Source organism: Schistocerca cancellata, chromosome 4 (genome assembly GCF_023864275.1).
Source record: "Schistocerca cancellata isolate TAMUIC-IGC-003103 chromosome 4, iqSchCanc2.1, whole genome shotgun sequence".
NCBI classification, from domain to species: domain Eukaryota; kingdom Metazoa; phylum Arthropoda; class Insecta; order Orthoptera; family Acrididae; genus Schistocerca; species Schistocerca cancellata.
This window is the reverse complement of record NC_064629.1, coordinates 149,427,049-149,448,764: the sequence shown is the minus strand read 5'-3', so window position 1 is coordinate 149,448,764 and position 21,716 is coordinate 149,427,049. Positions and strand designations below refer to the sequence as shown.

General features: G+C 43.7%; 1 protein-coding gene across 3 annotated transcripts in view; it reads right to left on the bottom strand.

Annotated features, from left to right (window-relative positions):
• Window positions 1-275: 275 nt before the first annotated feature.
• Window positions 276-21,716, bottom strand: part of LOC126184792 (uncharacterized) — a 137,328-nt gene continuing 115,887 nt past the window's right edge. For 2 of the 3 annotated variants that reach the window (XR_007536878.1, XR_007536879.1), the window contains one exon: window positions 297-402. Coding sequence is in view for 1 of the 3 variants with exons in the window: in XM_049927371.1 (XP_049783328.1) it covers window positions 375-402 (28 nt within the window). In the remaining 2 variants the exon portion in view is untranslated. Of the gene's footprint in view, window positions 403-21,716 lie in introns of all 3 variants that reach the window. The other variant, XM_049927371.1, reaches the window with a different exon arrangement.

Below are 21,716 nucleotides of genomic sequence, written 5' to 3'. Positions count from 1 at the left end.
GGAACCTATGTTCCAAATTAATTTCTATGCATTGAATGTTAGCGACCACTTAACGTACAGCGAAATTCTGATATACTTTTCCATTACAGAAACATTTGTTATAGTCATATATAGTGTGAAGTAAATAGCACTACAGATGTCGTTGAATCATACCATTCTTCTTTTATAGCACTGGTAACAGCTATGTTCCAGATAGTACTGTATATCGCTGGAAATTCTGTTACATAAGAAGGTTGGTTGAAGGGTGGCATAGTACAATAATGCAAGTTTTGATTCTTTAATTTATTTGTGCATTTGTGAATTATTTCAGATTACATTGTACATAGATAGTGAGTAAATATGGTGCAAATACGTTTCTTGTTCCAGTGACTGTCCTAGTTTAGACCACCAGATGGCTTCTTGCTGAAAAAGAAAGATGTGTTTTAGGATTAACAGGGTACTTGAGTTTAAAGCGAGTGGCACATTTCACAGCAATATTTTAAATATCTACGAGCTGGTATTGGAATAAAAGAACAAAATATTACAGTCGCAGTTATTTCTATTACTCTTAAATAATGGAAAGTTACGCCGTATAATTCACTATTTTTCTCCCAATTAAGGTGGAGCTCTTAACAGAGATTAGCATTTTACGCCAGATGTATTCTGCTGATTAGTAAGAAAAGGCATCATCAGTGACCTGATACAACATTTTACCCTTGAGCAGTGTTCTGTACTTTTTTATATTTTCCGTTATGTACATACGTGACTTTGTGCTGCGAACTGTGTCGAACATTTCTTCTACGCTGGTAGTGTCACGGTGGTGTGGTGTAGACAGATCAAAAGGAGAAGGGACAAATATAATGAATTGCTGTACTAATGAACGTAAAGGTTGTTGCATGAGTAAACACAAAAATATCAACAATCCATCAAATGCCTGCCAAAACGTGACGCCACATTCTGCGAACGTGCACTTGTCCACATCATATTTTGTTTTTAACAAGAGATCGAAAAGGAACAGACTTGCTAGCAGTAATTCGAAAACAGAAACGATAATTTTCTTAAATATTAACAGAGGAACCTAATTGCTTTAAATCTCCTAATTGCTACAGACGTAAGCAACACGAAGTTTAAGAAAACTGCAGAACATTAATCATAGTTGAAACGTATTACCATGTGAGCGAGCACGCTTTTGTGGAACAGGGCATAATGATGCCGCTCTTTTGCTCACTTGCATGCCAGACGAGAATAAATAATGTCACTGTAAATGAGTAGTACCAAATTCATACCGTACTTACCGTACTGAAACGTGAAGGTATTTTTCTGTGTTCAGTGTCTATTCTGTTCATCACAACGGAGCAAGAAATGTCGAAAATCAGAGCATAAGACGTCAACAAGAAAAGTGCTAAAATTTTGTTGTTTGTATGTTGGTACCTGTTGGGCACAATGTAAGCCAAATGTCACCTTGATCTGCGGATTAATTTTGATAACAGGACTTTGGGAAGCAGTAAGAGAGATAGAGATAGAGAGAGAGAGAGAGAGTGTTCAAACGATTCAACAAGAAATTCCGTGTCATAAATTTTATGCTGGACCACCAGATAAAAATAATTCTGGAACATAACAGACCTTCCATCACAGTTCAGTTATTATCTGAAAGATTGGCTTGTATCCATTAGAAGTACCTATGAAATCACACCCAAAACTGTTAATATAAAACACCAGCCCAAAAAGGAGCCTTAGAAATGGGAAAACTGTGTAATGTGAAGTACTAATTTTTGGAATTTTCACAATATTCACAATACTTGGCAACGTATGATTTCTAGATCTTCCTATACATATCTAACTTTGTGGGTAGAAATTGTTTTGAGTTCAGTGAAGTTACAACTACTGTAGATAGGTATTTTCTTAGACATTTCAGAAACGCTCTTCAGAGATTCAGTCTACTCATTGAAAAATTTAAGGACGAAATTCATCAACTTAAAACTGGACCCTTTCGAAAAATAAGCACAGTTTCATCGAACCAACACAGTCATTCACAGCCAGGGTGAGAAATCACCTCCACAGCCTCTTAATAATATAATGATATGTTGCCATAGTTCAAAATCTAGTAATTGTTTGCTGATGAGGAGGACTACATTCTAAAAAGCCATGTATCGTGGAGCAGATATCTAACATGGTTTAAGAACCCGAAAAGCTTAAATAAATGGAACGCTAGATCAGTAATCAACTACGAACTTCGACAATTCTCGGGATGTAATGCACCGTAATATTTCAGTAGCTGAACATTGCTCCATACTATTTGTGGGTGTGTAGCGTTTCTGTCATGATTTGGATTAAATTTTTCAGTATTTAAATTACTTGATAATGCGTAACGTCACTTAATATGTGCTAAGATGAACGTATTCTAAGATGTTATGCATAATTAGCAGAAATGCAGGGGAGAGCTTCACTTAGCCCAAGAAGAAATGGGTCATTGGTGGGGACATTAGAAGGACAACGTAAACTTCCGAACTGTTTATCAACATTCCATAAATTGTTGAGCAAAAATAGATACGATAGTAGTAATACAACAAAAAACAATAAATTGTATGAGCAAGAAGCAGCTAGGGATTAATATGTTGAAGAAAATGAGTATTGCATAAAAGAAACAATTATAACGCTTCTTAGAGGATTGTGGTGGTGGTGGAACTAACGCTGCAGAAATATTTCTTTTCGGTCACTGGCGGTTGTTGAACGAGACCAGGAAAGGAGCGCGGCATCTGCGGTGGGGAGGGGGGGGGGGGAGAACAACCCTGCGGTAAAGTATCGAGGAAAATCATGGCTGCCGTTCATACAACAACGTAGTTGAAGTGTACCGACACCATCTTTAAAGTCACTCTAGTTCGTCAAAGATACTAATTTTAGAAGGGGCGTTTTAACTGTGTAGTGATGGTTAATTGTTCCGGTAATGTTGAAATGCGCCAGTCAATCCACCTTCCGTGTGATTTTGTAGTTTTAGCAAGTTCTGCACAGTGCCGTTTCTCTGCTTGTGTTTTCTCATGTTTGTAGTATGCGAGGAGAGAAGATGACTCCGGGAACAGAACTGATTGAGTTCTGTTATCATTTTTATTACGTTTGATATTCAGCACTCTATGTGCCTCTGTTAAATGTACATGGATGATCCTAAAGATAGACGACTGCTGGTTTGTATGAATGTGGGGGTAATTGCAAACGTATACACATTGGTGAATTCAGGTGGACGTTTTTAGTTCTGCTTTGTAATAGGGCCTGCGAATGGTCGTCTAATTTAATTTTATGAAGGTGGCTCGGAAGGCCTGACTGGGGGGGGGGGGGGGCGGGAGGGGGGCAGCGTTTATCTGCTTGGACATTCTACACAGAGTACGCGAAAGAACTTGCCCCCCTCCTAACAGCCGTGTACCGCAAGTCTCTAGAGGAACAGGAGGTTACAAATGATTGGAAAAGAGCACAGGTAGTCCCAGTCTTCAAGAAGGTTCGTCGAGCAGAAGCGCAAGACTATAGGCCTATATCTCTGACATCGATATGTTGTAGAATTTTAGAACTTTTTTTCTTTTTCTTTTTTTTTTTTTTTTTTTTTTTTTGCTCGCGTATCATGTCATTTCTGGAAACCCAGATAAACAAAGTAAGAGCCTACGGAATATCAGACCAGCTGTCCAGCTGTGTGGCTGGATTGAAGAGTTTTTAGCAAACAGAACACATCGTGTTGTTCTCAATGGAGAGACGTCTACAGACGTTAAAGTAACCTCTGGCGTGCCACGGGGGAGTGTTATGGGACCATTGCTTTTCACAATATATATATAAATGACCTAGTAGATAGTGTCGGAAATTCCATGTGGCTTTTCGAGGATGATGCTGTAGTATACAGAGAAGTTGCAGCATTAGAAAATTGTAGCGAAATGCAGGAAGATCTGCAGCGGATAGGCACTTGGTGCAGGGAGTGGCAACTGACCCTTAACATAGACAAATGTAATGTATTGCGAATACATAGAAAGAAGGGTCCTTTATTGTATGATTATATGATAGCGGAACAAACACTGGTAGCAGTTACTTCTGTAAAATATCTGGGAGTATGCGTGCCGAACGATTTGAAGTGGAATGATCATATAAAATTAATTGTTGGTAATGCGGGTGCCAGGTTGAGATTCATTGGGAGAGTCCTTAGAAAATGTAGTCCATCAACAAAGGAGGTGGCTTACAAAACACTCGTTCGACCTATACTTGAGTATTGCTCATCAGTGGGGGGCCGTACCAGGTCGGGTTGACAGAGGAGATAGAGAAGATCCAAAGAAGAGCGGCGCGTTTCGTCACATGGTTATTTGGTAAGCGTGATAGCGTTACGGAGATGTTTAGCAAACTCAAGTGGCAGACTCTGCAAGAGAGGCCCTCTGCATCGCGGTGTAGCTTGCTGTCCAGGTTTCGAGAGGGTGCGTTTCTGGATGAGGTATCGAATATATTGCTCCCCCTACTTATACCTCCCGAGGAGATCACGAATGTAAAATTAGAGAGATTCGAGCATTCACGGAGGCTTTCCGGCAGTCGTTCTTCCCGCGCACCATACGCGACTGGAACAGGAAAGGGAGGTAATGACAGTGGCACGTAAAGTGCCCTCCGCCACACACCGTTGTGTGGCTTGCGGAGTATAAATGTAGATTTAGATGTAGACATTCTTAATCGTATGGCCACGCGATTTGTCTCCTCAGATGCATGCGCAAGGCAAGAGCTTGCTCAAATTTTATATGTTGAGCCTATGGAAAATTTTGAGCGAAGGAACCAGGCACTGCTTCTCCCACCTTCTGTTTGGAGTAGACACCTGTTATTGCTGAAAAAGGTCAGTTCACCCCCTCCTAGTTTCTTTCTGTCTCTGTGCACGAAGACTAGGCAGATTGGATTTTGTGCACAGCAGTATCCGCTGTGCAGCTGTCTGATGAGTATCTCGTGTCACTTGTATGCCCACTTGGAAGGTGATTTTGAATGGGAGTTCAGTTTTTTCGTGTTAGGAATTTTCTACAACTTTTAAAGTCGTGTGTCAGAAGTACATGGTGTTTGAAAAACAACTCCCTAGTTTTAAGTATAAATTTAATGGGTAAATTAATGAAAAATTACATCAATGAGTACATATCATGAAAGAGAATTCCTTAAAGTTTTGTTTAATGTTAGTAGACTGCAACGTGGGATCCATGGGTAGTCCTGCACACGTCGGGACGATATTCCACTTCTCGCTACGTGTTCACCAACATTTCAGGTGTAACTTGTCTACTTGGGGAAAGACGTACTCTGTCAACATTTCACAGTAAACACCCCCGTTTATTACTTTTTCTACAAAAATGAAAGGACCAATCACACAATCTTCCATCATATTACACCAGACATTGATTTTCGGAGAGTCATGTTGAATAACTTCATGTGGATGCTCCCCCCCCCCCCCCAAATTCTGCATTTATGAAGATTAACTGCTCCACTGACATGAAGTGAGCCTCATCATAAAAGAGAACCTCTTTTAAAAAATTGACATCATGATCAGTTCTGTGTGGAAAGTCAACAGCAAACTCATACCTTTTGATTTTATCAGTGGGTTTTATTTCATGTAACAGTTCAATTTGTAGGTGCGCAACTTAAGTCTTTTACGCACAACATCATACACAGTACCTTTAGACACTCCTAATTGTAGATTACGTCTGGCAAAGACTTCTTCGCGCACCGAACACACGAAATACGGATCTCTTCAACAATATCTTCACAAGTTCTCAGTCTACCTGGTGATTTTGCTTTTAAAACACTACCAGTTTCCTTGAAAGACTTTAGCCAATAACGGATAGTTTTTGCTATAGTGGTTCACCACCATGCTGGCGTCTAAAATTACATTGCACTGTTATAACCGACTCCGTTTCCACAACCCAGACAACACACTGCCCTTTCTGTTGCGGAGTACACGTTGTTGCTGAGTTGGTCCGCACTGCACTTCACTCACGCCTGGAGTGAACTGAGGGAACAGAGGAAAACAACAGCACTGGTGCCGTCTCAAGGTCAAGCAGACCTGCCAACTACAGGGAAGCCACCAAACTTAGAGAGTTGATGAATCAAACAACACGAACTGGAACAGTGTATATCAATCTGTACAGATTCTAGGACACATTAAAACTAGGGAGTCCTTTTTCAAACACACTGTATTATGGGGTTCTCACGAGTGATAATTTTGCCGTCGCTTGACTAGATTCAGATGGGGGCGGCTTTGTTCTTTATCCAGTCATGATTCACCTCATGCGTCATGATCCCGATGAAGTATTGTGCTGTTCGCTGGAAGTCACATGCCAGTTTTGATGAATCAACCTTTACTGAAAAATGGTGAATCTTTGTGTGTGAGCACATGCGCGTCCACGTTGCGTTCTTTTGAGCAATGATGATTAATACAGAGGGGTCCAAAAAAATGTATCCACTGTTTAAAAGTCCATAACTGGCAAACTAATTGACGAAGTTGTCTCATCTTTGGTAGTGTAATAGTTTGTAGTTCCGGCAATCGCCACACAAGCGTTTTATTGCGTTGTTTTGTTTTGTCAGATGACAGTCGCCAGATAGTCAGTGTTTTGTTCTTAGTTGCACCTAGTTACTCGAGTAAACATGGCTGGCGCAAGGCTTACAGACGATGAAAGGAAGTCAGTTTTGAAGTGGTATTTTAAGTACGAAAACATTAATGAGGTTCAACGGCAATGGCAAAACGAGTATCAAACAGAGCTACCGACACGTTTAACGATTCGTCGCATTCGAGACAAACTTGAAGCCGAAGGCTGTGTTAAAGATGTACACAAACAACGATCTGGACGACCTGTAACAATAACAAGTCCAGCTAACTCCCGTCGTGAGTTACAACAATTCACTCGCTCACCACAGAAGCCTCTGAGACAGTGTGCCCGTGAAACTGGAGTGAGTCGCTCAAGTGTTCGGCGAATTTTGAAGACAGCAAGGTGGAAGTGCTACATCCCACGAATGCTACACGCAATGAACGAGGACAACCCAGATCGTAGAATGAAGAACTGTGAGTGGTTTACTAACATGGTGCGCAACGGTGAAGAGTTTGCAGAGATGACTGTGTAGTCTGATGAGGCACAGTTCAAACTCAATGGTACAGTAAATCGCCACAGTTTTATCCACTGGGCCGCCGAAAATCCGAAGGTCCATGTAGACAAAGCCGTGAATTTGCCAGGAGTAAATGTGTGGTGTAGGTCGTCTTACCGGGGCTTGATTGGGCCATTCTTCTTTGACGGCACAGTTACCGGTGAGGTGTATCTTCAGAAGCTTCAGGCATCAATTTTACCTGCCATCTGAGACTTGTATGGAGACGGAAGAGTTTACTTTCAACAAGATGGTGCCCCAGCCCACTACCAAAATCGTGTTAGGGCATATCTCGACGAAAATCTACCAGGAAGATGGATAGGCCGTAAAGGTGCTGTGGAGTATCCACCACGTTCCCCAGACCTAACTCCTCTGGACTTTTACCTGTGGGGAACACTAAAGGACGTCGTTATCGACAAAAGCCACGCACATTGAATGAACTTAGAGAATCCATCGTACATTTATGTGCAAATATCCAGCTGAACACGTTGCAGTCAGTAGTTAGTGCTGCAGTTCGGCGGCATCGTTTGTGGGTGGATGTTAATGGTGACCATTTCGAACACCTACAGTGATATCTTCAAGTTGGACTTTAAGCTACACTTTCACCAAAAATGAGACAACTCCGTCAATTAGTTTGCAAATTATGGACTTTTAAACAGTGGATATATTTTTTTGGACCCCTCTGTATGACAAACGGCTTCCCCTTACAGAAATATGGTGTTAGGATTTTTTAATGTTAACTGTTATCTGAAGTTGAAGAGTCTACTCCAGTTTTTAAATAAATGTCAATTTGGAATCAAGCAAGTTCGTTAAACTTATCCCCAATGCGCAAATGTTATCCACCTCCTGTCGTGATTAACCTCATTTGTCCTGTATTAGGAAGCATTTATTGAAGCTCATTACCTGATTGGTTGATGTGAAGTCCTGTAGTTAAATTTCCGTCACGCCATTTTTTTGTAATAGAATACAGGGCGAATCATTAGGTTGGTGCATAAGCTCGTAGCGTGTTTCCTTAAGTTTAATGAAAGCAACAGGTACACATAACAAAGACGTTAGTCATCGGTAGTACCAGGTGATCAAAAAGTCAGTATAAATTTGAAAACTGAATAAATCACGGAATAATGTAGATAGAGAGGTACAAATTAACACACATGCTTGGAATGACATGGGGTTTTATTAGAACCAAAAAAATACAAAAGTAGACAAAATGTTCGCCAGATGGCGCTTCATCTGATCAGAATAGCAATAATTAGCATAACAAAGTAAAACAAAGTAAAGATGATGTTCTTTACAGGAAATGCTCAGTATGTCCACCATCATTCCTCAACAGTAGCTGTAGTCGGGGAATAATGTTGTGAACAGCACTGTAAAGCATGTCCGGAGTTATGGTGAGGCATTGGCATCGGATGTTTTCTTTCAGCATCCCTAGAGATGTCGGTCGATCACGATACACTTGCGACTTCAAGTAACGCCAAAGCCAATAATCGCACGGACTGAGGTCTTGAGGTCTGGGGACCTGGGAGGCCAAGCATGACGAAAGTGGAGGCTGAGCACACGATCATCACCAAACGACGCGCATCTGTCGGACATTTTGTGAACTTTTTTTTTGTTCTAATAAAACCCCATGTCATTTCAAGCATGTGTGTAAATTTTTACCTCTCTATCTCCATTATTCTGTGGTTTATTAAGTTTTCAAATTTATACTGACTTTTTGATCACCCGGTATATTCTCCTTCACTATTTACAACGGTCTGCGAACGCTGGGGTAACTTTTCGACTTCGCGACTGTAGAAATCACATGGTTTTGAGGCGAAGAACTCGTCGAGCCATTTTCGGAGCGCATTTTCATCCGGAAAGGAAGTTCCATGAAGGTTGTTCGATAGGGATCGGAAAATGTGAAGACCAGAGTGCGCATGATCAGGTGGATCAGGTGAGTGTGGAATGACATCCCAACTTAACTCCAGTAGAGTGTTTTTGTCAATCTAGCAGAATGCGGGCGGGGGTTATCGTGGAGTAGCATCACTTCACGGTCTTCCTGGTCGTTCTTTATGGATTACGTCTGCAAGACGTTTCAGTTGTTGACAATAAATGTCAACAGTGATGGTTGTACCGCGGGGAAGCAATTCATACTACACCAGATGCGTAACCTTATCGTTTGTGGATGCGAGCAGGTCCTTGTATGGGGATTTGCTCATTTGTTTAGGCTCAGCCATTCCTTTCTTTTCCTTATGTTAGCATGAAGACACCATTTTTCGTCGCCAGTAACGATACAGGTGTCGGAGTTATTCACGAGCCAACTGATGACTAGCAAGCAGAGATGCACATACAGGGACTTACAAAAAGGTACGGCCAAACTTTCAGGAAACATTCCTCACACACACAGAAAGAAAATATGTTATGTGGACATGTGTCCGGAAACGCTTCCTTTCCATGTTAGAGCTCATTTTATTACTTCTCTTCAAACCACATTAATCATGGAATGGAAAGACACAGCAACAGAACGTACCAGCGTGACTTCAAACACTATGTTACAGGAAATGTTCAAAATGTCCTCCGTTAGCGAGGATACATGCATCCACCCTCCGTCGCATGGAATCCCTGATGCGCTGACGCAGCCCTGGAGAATGGCGTATTGTATCACAGCCGTCCATAATACGAGCACGAAGAGTCTCTAAATTTGGTACCGGGGTTGCGTAGACAAGAGCTTTCAAATGCCCCCATAAATGAAAGTCAAGAGGGTTGAGGTCAGGAGAGCGTGGAGGCCATGGAATTGGTCCGCCTCTACCAATCCATCGGTCACAGAATCTGTTGTTGAGAAGCGTACGAACACTTCGACTGAAATGTGCAGGAGCTCCATCGTGCATAGACCACATGTCGTGTCGTACTTGTAAAGGCACATGTTCTAGCAGCACAGGTAGAGTATCCCGTATGAAATCATGATAACGTGCTCCATTGAGTGTAGGTGGAAGAACATGGGGCCCAATCAAGACATCACCAACAATGCCTGCCCAAACGTTCACAGAAAATGTGTGTTGATGACGTGATTGCACAATTGCATGCGGATTCTCGTCAGCACACACATGTTGATTGTGAAAATTTACAATTTGATCACGTTGGAATGAAGCCTCATCCGTAAAGAGAACATTTGCACTGAAATGAGGATTGACACATTGTTGGATGAACCATTCGCAGAAGTGTACCCGTGGAGGCCAATCAGCTGCTGATAGTGCCTGCACACGCTGTACATGGTACGGAAACAACTGGTTCTGCCGTAGCACTCTCCATACAGTGACGTGGTCAACGTTACCTTGTACAGCAGCAACTTCTCTGACGCTGACATTAGGGTTATCGTCAACTGCACGAAGAACTGCCTCGTCCATTGCAGGTGTCCTCGTCGTTCTAGGTCTTCCCCAGTCGCGAGTCATAGGCAGGAATGTTCCGTGCTCCCTAAGACGCCGATCAACTGCTTCGAACTTCTTCCTGTCGGGACACCTTCGTTCTGGAAATCTGTCTCGATACAAACGTACCGCGCCACGGCTATTGCCCCGTGCTAATCCATACATCAAATGGACATCTGCCAACTCCGCACTTGTAAACATTGCACTGACTGCAAAACCACGTTCGTGATGAACACTAACCTGTTGATGCTACGTACTGATGTGCTTGATGCTAGTACTGTAGAGCAATGGGTCGCATGTCAATACAAGCACCGAAGTCATTACCTTCCTTCAATTGGGCCAACTGGCGGTGAATCGAGGAAGTTCAGTACATACTGACGAAACTAAAATGAGCTCTAACATGGAAATTAAGCGTTTCCGTACACATGTCCACATAACATCTTTTCTTTATTTGTGTGTGTGGAATGTTTCCTGAAAGTTTGGCCATACCTTTTTGTAACACCCTGTATATCCACTCGCTGATTTTTGTGATTTTGGCTTAGAGCTTGCAGTACCCATACACCCGATTTCTGAATCTTTCCCATTGAATTAAAATGTCGCACGATGGTGGAATGATCACAGTTCATCACCCATGCCAGTTCTCGGGTACGCTGACATGGATCATTGTGGATTGATACGTTTAAACGATCTTCATCAAACCCCAAAGGTCTTTCTGAACGTGGAGAGTCACTAATGTCAACACGATCCTCGTTAAAACCAGAAAACTGTTTTCTTGCTGTTCTCTGTCTAATGGCATTATCCCCATACATGTAGCAAATGATTCTGTTTGTCTTCGCTGCTATCACTCCTCTATTGAACTCAAGCAGAAGGATATTTCGGAAATGTTCCGATTTCTCAACATGGCACTCCATTTTCTAGCGTCGACAGCTCCAGTCACTACCTCCAAATGACGATATGTAAACTCAAATAGGAACAGTGAACTACAAATAAAAATGACAATCGAAAAATAAACCCATAGCAGCCAGAATACCAACATGCGAAACAAAAACGCTACGAACTTATGCACTAACCTAATGAATTAATGGTTATGTGACTTCAGACGGCTTGGCATTCAGTCGGAGTTAACAAATGGTATGCACTGTCTTGTTCAATACGAAGTTCATAGATACAAAATATCCATGTTATGTGGCGAAAGTTCGTCCCACCGAAGCACCTATTACCGATATTTAGACACTGTCAATAAACAGTGAGCTACTTTACTGTCAGCGTATTTTCTTGAATGCAGTTGACTTCGCGCATAGAAATACAAGCGAGTCTTCAATTTACGTCTTTTTCCCTACTGCAAAAGCTGAGAGCACTGTGTCCACTCTTCTCTGAACTCTTTTTCAGAAGGTATTAACTGGTGTTGAGCAGTTAGGAAGTTAGCAGGTAGCACATCTGCTAGAATCGACTCGCCTAACACAGCACTGAAATGACATCGCAAAGTTGATGAACTGTTAACACCACCACAGTACTGCCTTTTTTGATTATATAACTCTGCCATACTAACTGTTAATTCACTGCTGGTACACACATTAGTAAATATTTTCTTTTTCTTTCAGTAACTTCAATTTGGACTAAACTTCTTCTAACAAGGGAACATCCCCATCGCACCCCCCTCAGATTTAGTTATAAGTTGGCACAGTGGATAGGCCTTGAAAAACTGAACACAGAAGAAGTTGTGTGGAACTATGAAAAAAATAAGCAAAATATACAAACTGAGTAGTCCATGGTCCCCGGCACGGTAGCTCAGCGTGTTCGGTCAGAGGGTTTGGCTACCCTCTGTAATAAAAAAACTGAGTGAACGGATCAACGAACAACCTGAGCAGGTGTCATTAGATGTCCGCCACGAACAAATCCAACGAACAATATAGAACAAAATGAGATTTTAAAAAAATGATAAAAAATGGTCCCGTGGTTAGCGTGAGCAGCTGCGGTACGAGAGGTCCTTGGTTCAATTCTTCCCTCGATTGAAAAGTTTATTTTCGCAAAGTTATGATCTGTCCGTTCTTTCATTGACCTCTCTGTTCGCTGTAATAAGTTTAGTGTCTGCGTTTGGGACCGCACCGCAAAACCGTGCGATTAGTAGACGAAAGGACGTGCCTCTCCAATGGGAACCGAAAACATTTGATCGTAAGGTCATAGGTCAACCGATTCCTCCACAGGAAAACACGTCTGATATATTCTATACGACACTGGTGACGGCATGTGCGTTACATGACAGGAATATGTTGTCGACCCACCTAACTTGTACACTTGGCGAATGGGTAAAAAGATTCTTCTACCTTGCCCGATTTAGGTTTTCTTGTGGATGTGATAATCACTCCCAAAAAAGTGATGAAAGCATAAGAGTTTGTCAGATAACAATTGTCTGAAAATAAAAAATTAAAGTTTTCACTCGAAGGAAGACTTGAACCAAGGACCTCCCGTTCCACAGCTGCTCACGCTAACCACGGGACCACGGCGTTCCTGAGCTCCCAGTATCCTTGATGTTACCTACCTTGCCATGGACTACTCAGTTTGTATATTTTGTTAATTTTTTTCATAGTTCCACACAACTTCTTCCTGTTTTCTCGATTGAGCTGTGTTCAGTTTTTCAGGGCCTATCCACTGTGCCAACTTATAACTAAATCTTAGGGGGGTGCGATGGGGAGGTTCCTTTGTAAGCAGCTGAGAGTTGATTTTCGTAGTTAATGGTGGATGTGTTCTTAGTGGCCGATTGAGTTGATGTAGACTGGTAACATGTGTATCAAATATTTCCATTATGAAGATACCACTTTTTACGTCATTGTCAGCTGCGAGCAGTGAATTATAGTCTCCTTTTTTAATGTCTAACAGACCTGGTGGGGAATACTGCAAAATGACACTAACTGTCGATATTGTATATTCTGTCGCAAACTATCAGTAGCACCTGGTCTCATTGACACACCCACTTCCTAACCATAAATATGCACTCTGTTTACTTTAATACTGATTGGTGCAAATCGCATGCTAATCCCACCTGTGGACCGATAGATATTTGAATTTTAATTGACTGAATACATCAGAATTCCCTGGAGTGTGTGACACACACGCCCGACCATTGTAGCGCTGAGAGCCGCCGAGCAACTGGTAAAAATGCGTCTCGTGTGGTGGGGCCGAAGCAAAGCATTAAGAGGGTTCTGGGGTCTCGGCGCAAGTGATACTACCCGAAACAGTCTGGATGATGTTGATTCGGCAGCTGTTGAACTTCATTAATTTCACACAACCGGTTTCGGCCTGTATATTGTACATCGGGGCTCCGTTCGAAGCGGGTGTCATCGTTGAAGAGAATTCTACTCCAGTCAATGAGGTTGCTGGCCGAAGACTTCTCTGGAGACGTCCCGGACAGTGGTGGGATACCAGTATGACTGTCGCTTGCCATACGGCCAGAAAACGACCAGCAATAGTCTGGGATGCCATTTCTTTTCATAGTAGGATCCCTTTTGTTGTCATCCGCGGCAGCCTTACAGCACAGCGGTAAGTCGACGATATTCTACGTCCTGTTTTGTTGCCATTCATGGCAAACCATCCTGGCTTATACACTACTCGCCATTAAAATTGCTACACCAACAAGAAATGTAGATGATAGACGGGAATTCATTGGACAAATATATCATACTAGAACAGACATGTGATTACATTTTCACGCAATTTGGGTGGATAGATCCTGAGAAATCAGTACCCAGAACAACCACCCCTGGCGTAATAACGGCCTTGATACGCTTGGGCATTGAGTCAAACAGAGCTTGGATGGCGTGTACAGATACAGCTGCCCATGCAGTTTCAACATGATACCACAGCACCACAGTTCATCAAGAGTAGTGACTGGCATATTGTGACGAGCCAGTTGCGCGGCTACCATTGACCAGACGTTTCCAATTGGTGAGAGATCTGGAGAATGTGTTGGCCAGGGCAGCAGTCGAACATTTTCTGTATCCAGAAAGGCCCGTACAGGACCTACATCAAGCGGTAGTGCATTATGCTGCTGAAATGTATGGTTTCGCAGGGATCGAATGAAGGGTAGAGCCACGGGTCGTAACACATCTGAAATGTAACGTCCACTGTTCAAAGTGCCGTCAATGCAGACAAGAGGTGACCGAAACGTGTAACCAATGGCACCCCACACCATCACGCCGGGTGATACGCCAGTATGGCGATGACGAAAACACGCTTCCAATGTGCGTTCATCGCGATGTCGCCAAACACGGATGCGACCATCATGATGCTGTAAACAGAACCTGGGTTCATAAGAAAAAATGACGTTTTGCCATTCGTGCACCCAGGTTCGTCGTTGAGTACACCATCGCAGGCGCTCCTGTCTGCGATGCAGCGTCAAGGGTAACCGCAGCCATGGTCTCCGAGCTGATAGTCCATGCTGCTGCAAACATCGTCGAACTGTTCGTGCAGATGGTTGTTGTCTTGCAAACGTCCCCATCTGTTGACTCAGGGATCGAGACGTGGCTGCATGATCCGTTATAGCCATGCGGATAAGACGCTAGTGATACGAGGCCGTTGGGATCCAGCACGGCGTTCCGTATTACCCTCCTGAACCCACCGATTCCATATTCTGCTAACAGTCATTGGATCTTGACCAACGCGAGCAGCAATGCCGCAATACGATAAACCGCAATCGCGATAGGCTACAATCCGACCTTTATCAAAGTCGGAAACGTGATGGTACGCATTTCTCCTCCTTACACGAGGCATCACAACAACGTTTCACCAAGCAACGCCGGTCAACTGCTGTTCGTGTATGAGAAATCGGTTGGAAACTTTGCTCATGTCTGCACGTTGTAGGTGTCGCCACCAGCTGCAATTTTGTGTGAATGCTCTGAAAAGCTAATCATTTGCATATTACAGCATCTTCTTCCTGTGGGTTAAATTTCGCGCCTGTAGCACGTCATCATCGTAGTGTAGCAATTTTAATGGCCAGTAGTGTACGTCCTGATTTGTTTCCATTCATGGCAAACCATCCTGGGCTTATATTTTGAGCAAGATAATGCCCGCCCGTACTCGACGAGAATTTCTACTGCTAGTCTTTGCGCTTGCCAAGCCCTACCTTGGCCAGCAAAGTCGCCCGATCTCTCCCCAGTTGAGAACGTTTGGGGCATTAGGGGCAATCCCTACCAACCATCTCTGGATTTCGACGATCTAATGTGCCAGTTGGACAGAATTTGGCACGATGTCCCTCAAGAGAACATCGAACAAGTCTATCAGTTAATTCCAAGCCGCATAACTGCTTGCATAAGAGCCAGAGGTAGGCCAACGCGATATAGACTTGCTCATTTTGTGAAGATCTTTCCCTTGAATAGTCCGCCCCGATAGCTGAGTGGTCTGCGTGACGGATTGCCGTCCCACGGGCCCGGGTTCAATTCCCGGCTGGGTCGAAAATTTCCGCTCAGGGACTGGGTGTTGTGTTGTCTTCATCATGATTTCATCCCCATCCGGCGCGCAGGTCACCCAATGTGGCGTCGAATGTAATAAGCCCTGCACCACGGCGGCCGGACCTACCCCGCAAGGGGCCTCCCTGCCAATGACGCCAAACGCTCATTTCCATTTCTTGAATAAATCCTCCAATTTTTCTGAAACTATGATCATTTGTTTGTCTGTACATGTACATCACAAATACCGATTTCCGTCCCATTCGGACAATTCCTTCATGGTGCGTCTTTTTCTTCTTCTTCTTCTTCTTAAAAAAATGGTTCAAATGGCTCTGAGCACTATGGGACTCAACATCTTAGGTCATAAGTCCCCTAGAACTTAGAACTACTTAAACCTAACTAACCTAAGGACATCACACACACCCATGCCCGAGGCAGGATTCGAACCTGCGACCCTAGCAGTCCCGCGGTTCCCTTCTTCTTCTTAGAGCGTATCTCTTAACATTGGGCATATTCAGAAACACTTGATATTGGCCTAATATAAAGGCCGAAACAGGTTGTGTGAACTTCATAAATCACTAAGAAAGCAGCTGTAGCGGCTTTTCCTTAACCGCCAGAAAAAATTAAAAGTGAGACACAGTGTGTGGGAGCAGACACTCCTTAGCAACAGGCGGTTGGACTCGTCTCAAGCATTGAACGTTGGGGGAAGCAAAAGTAGTCCATATGTTTGTGAAGAGATAGAACGCTCGTGAAATTATTTGAAGCAGCAATACTAGAGAGTGGGTGCTGTAGGAATCAGTGTGTAGTATTATCGTAGCAAAATTGTATGTGTTAGGGTAAGTGACGGGTCTGCGGTCACAAGCTCCTGAAACGTGCTAAGCAGGGGTCGTAGGCTTCGAGGTGTTTCGAGGCAGAACGCGTTGACAGAGGACGCACCTAGAGCTGACTTCAGTTCTACCTCAGTGGCGGAATAAGCTTCTCGATCGTTCATCTTATGTTAGCAAAGATAAAATCTGAACAGTCGCATAGGAAGCGACTTTAATTGGTGTTTTTAAGTCGTATTTTTGACTGTGAAAGTACCTGTATGTTAGACGTTGGTAGCTTATACGAACAAAATTTATGTTGCGTCATTGCGTCGTCTCTCGCCTTGCTGATCGTAAGTAGGACTATGCTTTTCTGGTTGTGAACTTCTTCAGTGTTGTGTTGAGTAATCGCTGATGACCATTTCCGTCGTGGCTGTGGATGTCAGTTTTTATCGGCTTGGGGAATATATGTGTTCTTTGCCAAGCAGATCCAGAACTATTCTGGCGTTTCGTTTTCTAAGTCCCGTGCGGCAGCAGTATTATTGTAATCACCAACGGGAGTCGCCTGGGAGTTAAATTCGAAAATGTTCCGCGTCAGTCGGAGTTAGAAACTGCCATATATGCCACGGGAATTGTAGCGCGTGGCAATCTATTTTTGCATTTTTTAAATTCTCCTTCTCTCTCTCTCTCTCTCTCTCTCCGTCCTTACAGGCCTCGGAAGGCCCTAAGGTACTGATCGACTTGTCTGTTCGTCGAGCAATAAATTGGATTCACATCCTTCTACAGTATGGAGAGGGGAAATCGTACTAGTTCGATTGAGACTAGGAAAATTACGCGAGACAAAAGTCCAGTACATACGGTACAAATTATGTTTAATTTCCTGAGGAGGGGGCAGTAGCAACAATTACCGCGTCTGAAACCCAGGGAAGCAAACAGATTTATGAGCAGAGTGAAAGTGATCAAGCTGACGAAAGCGAAACGGACATTATGCCGAATAGTTCGATTTCTGGAACTGTGGGAGACATGCCACTGTGAGTTAAATAATGGCTAAAGAGAACGGAAGAAAGTGACGCAAAAGCAGAAGCAGTAGGCGTCGGTCTGCAGCAGATAGAGCAAATGCTAAAGCAGATAGAGCAAGAGCTGATGCAGAGAGGGAAAAAGCGAAGAAAGAAAGAAAGAAAACGTAAACGACTGAAGGCACGTGTGGTTCAAATGGCTCTGAGCACTATGGGACTTAACATCTATGGTCATCAGTCCCCTAGAACTTAGAACTACTTAAACCTAACTAACCTAAGGACAGCACACAACACCCAGTCATCACGAGGCAGAGAAAATCCCTGACCCCGCCGGGAATCGAACCCGGGAAAGGCACGTGTGAAGAACTTGCACAAGGTGTGCAAAGTATCGAGGAACGGCCAGTCTCGGTAGCGACTGAGCTGGTGCAATTCGTTGGAATGGAAGAATTTGTTTAAATGAAACACAATATGGAAAATTTGAAAAGAGGAACTAAGCGACCGCAAGTGGGGGAGCTGCTTGTAAAAGTATCAGATACAGGGTGGCACATGAAATGTGTTACCATTTTGTTTATAAATATAAACTTTATTGTCAATACAATCTGAAAGGAACATATACTACAATGAAGATCCGTCCATGGAGATTTGTTCTAACTCAGCACATGCTCAATATGTCCACCATTTCGTTTCCTAACTTCCTTCAAACGAACACTGAAGTTAGTGATTACCCTACAGCACATGTCTTCCGTAATTTCACTGCAACCTTGAAGAATAAGTCTTCTGAGCTCCATTAAATCACGTGGACGTTTCGGGAAAATTTTTTCCTTTAGGTACCCTCAAAGAAAAAAGTCACATGGATTGAGGTCTGGACTACTGGGGGTCCAATTTTGTCCGTCATTGAAGCGACCTGGAAACCTGAGTGAAATGATCTGCATGTCGAAATGCTCGTGTAAAAACTCCAACACAGTGTTTGCAGTATGTGGCCTTGCTCCTTCTTGCATGAACCACTGCGTGTTGAAGGGCAAGGCAGTAGCAAGAAGCTGTGGAATGAAGCTATTGCGAAGCATGCTCAAATAACGCTCGCTGTTCAGTTTCTTCAAAGAAAAAGGGTCCGATAAGTCCGTGACTGGAAATTGCTGCCCACGCTGTAATCCTCAGAGCATAGTGTTGTCGTTCATGAAGCACTTGTGGGTTTTCAGTGGCCCAAAAGCGTACATTTTGTTTGTTAACCACACCGTCTAAATGAAAATGCGCCTTGTCTGAAAACCAAACGTTGTTGAGAGTTTCTTCCCTATCCTCCGCCCACTGAGCAACCACTAGTCTCTGCTGCTTGTGTTCTTCAGTGAGCTTCTGTGCACAGCTCATCTTGTATGGGTACATATGGAGGTCACTTTTAAGAATGCGTTCAACGGAGCGTCAGGATATTCCCAGTTGCACTGATGCCTTTCTATACGATTTCCCGGGACTTCTCGGTACAGCAACTCGTCTCGCTTCAATATTCTCCGGCGAACAAACAGGCTTAGACCGAGGTCGCTTCGCTTCCAATACTGTTCCTTCCTGTACAAGTTCATCGTACAACCTGTGGGTGGCCTTCTTGCAAGGGACCCATCGTGTGTTAAACTGTTGTCGAAAACGCCTCTGAGTCACAACAAGGCTTTTCGTTTCATGAAAAAGTAACACAATTGCCGATCTTTGCTATGTCATCAGTCTTCCATTCTCAGCCATTGCTGCTTACTAGTCTCCTAGCGGCAGTATCGTGAATTACACGTCATTTCGTAACTCATTTGTTTTTCCAAGCTGTGCTGGTACTGCTGTAGAGATCCCAGCGGGATATCTAGTGTGCGTCGTAAACTGTGAAAGAAACAATTGGTAACACATTTCGTGCGCCACCCTCTAGTAGGAATATTGTGGACGAGGATTCACAGTCTGATAGCGTGGCACTATCCGGTACGGAAACGCTAGAAAGCACAAATAAAGATCTTGCACAAGGAGTTCAAAATCTGGGGGAACGGCCAAGTTCGGAAACGACAGAGCGCAAACAATTACTTAAAAATGAGGACGTAGTTTCAATTAAATGAGATTTTGAAAATTAGGAAAGAGAAACTGAGCGACCGTAAAAGGCGGAGCCGCTTTTAAAAGTATCTGAGAGTGTGAATATTGTGTGCAATGATTCACAGTCTAGTAGAGCAGCACTATCCGGTATAGAAGAGGCTGTACTAGAGAACTGAGTACGGCTTTGGGGTCCGTGTCTAGATGTGAGAGGTCATTAGATAAAAGACACTCCGTCTCGTTATGCAAAATTTTAATGTACAGTGTAGGCGGGGAGTGCCGTTTCGAAACGTGCGTGGCCCGATTTAAAAATTGTCTTGTCTATCCGAGTACAACTAAATTTTATTAGTAGCCACTTCAGTGGCGAAGTTATTGCTGGGGTGCTGCCAGTAATACAAAACTGCGCAACGAGCGTCAGCTTTGAGTCCGAAACAATGAGGTGATATGATTTGGCGGCGGAAAATAACGAGGTACGCTTGAGAATTATTAAAATACTACCCCTTCCAGCGAAGCGTTACCAGCCATATACATACATACCATATGTATGTCGAGAAAATTCGTAAAAAGAATCGATCTGTGGGCCATCCGCATAACAGCGGTGAGCAGAGCCAGTTATTATTTATATTATACTCGGTGCCCACAGAGTAAAAATGAACGCTTATTGTTGTACAAAAGAACGACGGTGAGGCTTTCAGATTAATTCTATTTGACCTGGGAGGTTCCAAGCGTGAAGAGAAGAGAGAGGGTGTTGCGTACGACACGTGCCAACACGAAAACGGTTGGAGTAGCGAGCGTGAGGAAACGAATGTAGAGGAACATTGTAAAGGCAATAGAAGCATGCTTCAAGGCTGAAGTGGTGTAGCAAAAAGCCACAGCAGTTTGAGGAAGAGACACTTCAGAAGTGACGGAATGCTAGCGCCGCCGATGGAGTGAGAAAACGGAGCCGTTGGTAGTAATACACTACTGGCCATTAAAATTGCTACACGATACCACAGTTCATCAAGAGTAGTGACTGGCGTATTGTGACGAGCCAGTTGCTCGGCCACCATTGACCAAACGTTTTCAACTGGTGAGAGATCTGGAGAATGTGTTGGCCAAGGCAGCAGTCGAACATTTTTCTGTATCCAGAAAGGCCCGTACAGGACCTGCAATATGGCGTCGTGAGTTATCCTGCTGAAATGTAGGGTTTCGCAGGGATCGAATGAAGGGTAGAGCCACGGGTCATAACACAACTGAAATGTAACGTCCACTGTTCAAAGTGCCGTCAACGCGAACAAGAGGTGACCGAGACGTGTAACCAATGGCTCCCCATACCATCACGCCGGGTGATACGCCAGTATGGCGATGACGAAAACACGCTTCCAATGTGCGTTCACCGCAATGTCGCCAAATACGGATGCGACCCCATCTAACACTCAGGCATCGAGACGTGGCTGCACGATCCGTTACAGCCATGCGGATAAGATGCCTGTCATCTCGACTGCTAGTGATAGGTGGCCGTTGGGATCCAGCACGGCGTTCCGTATTACCCTCCTGAACCCATCGATTCCATATTCTGCAAACAGTCATTGGATCTCGACCAATGCGAGCAGCAATGTCGCGATACGATAAACCGCAATCGCGATTGGCTACAATCCGATCTTTATCAAACTCGGAAACGTGATGCTACACATTTCTTCTCCTTATACGAGGCATCACAACAACGTTTCACCAGGCAACGCCGGTCAACTGCTGTTTGTGTATGAGAAATCGGTTGGAAACTTTCCTCGTGTTAGCACGTTGTAGGTGTCGCCACCGGCGCCAACCTTGTGTGAATGCTCTGAAACGCTAATAATTTGCGTATCACAGCATCTTCTTCCTGTCGGTTAAATGCCGCGTCTGTAGCACGTCATCTTCGTAGTGTAGCAATTT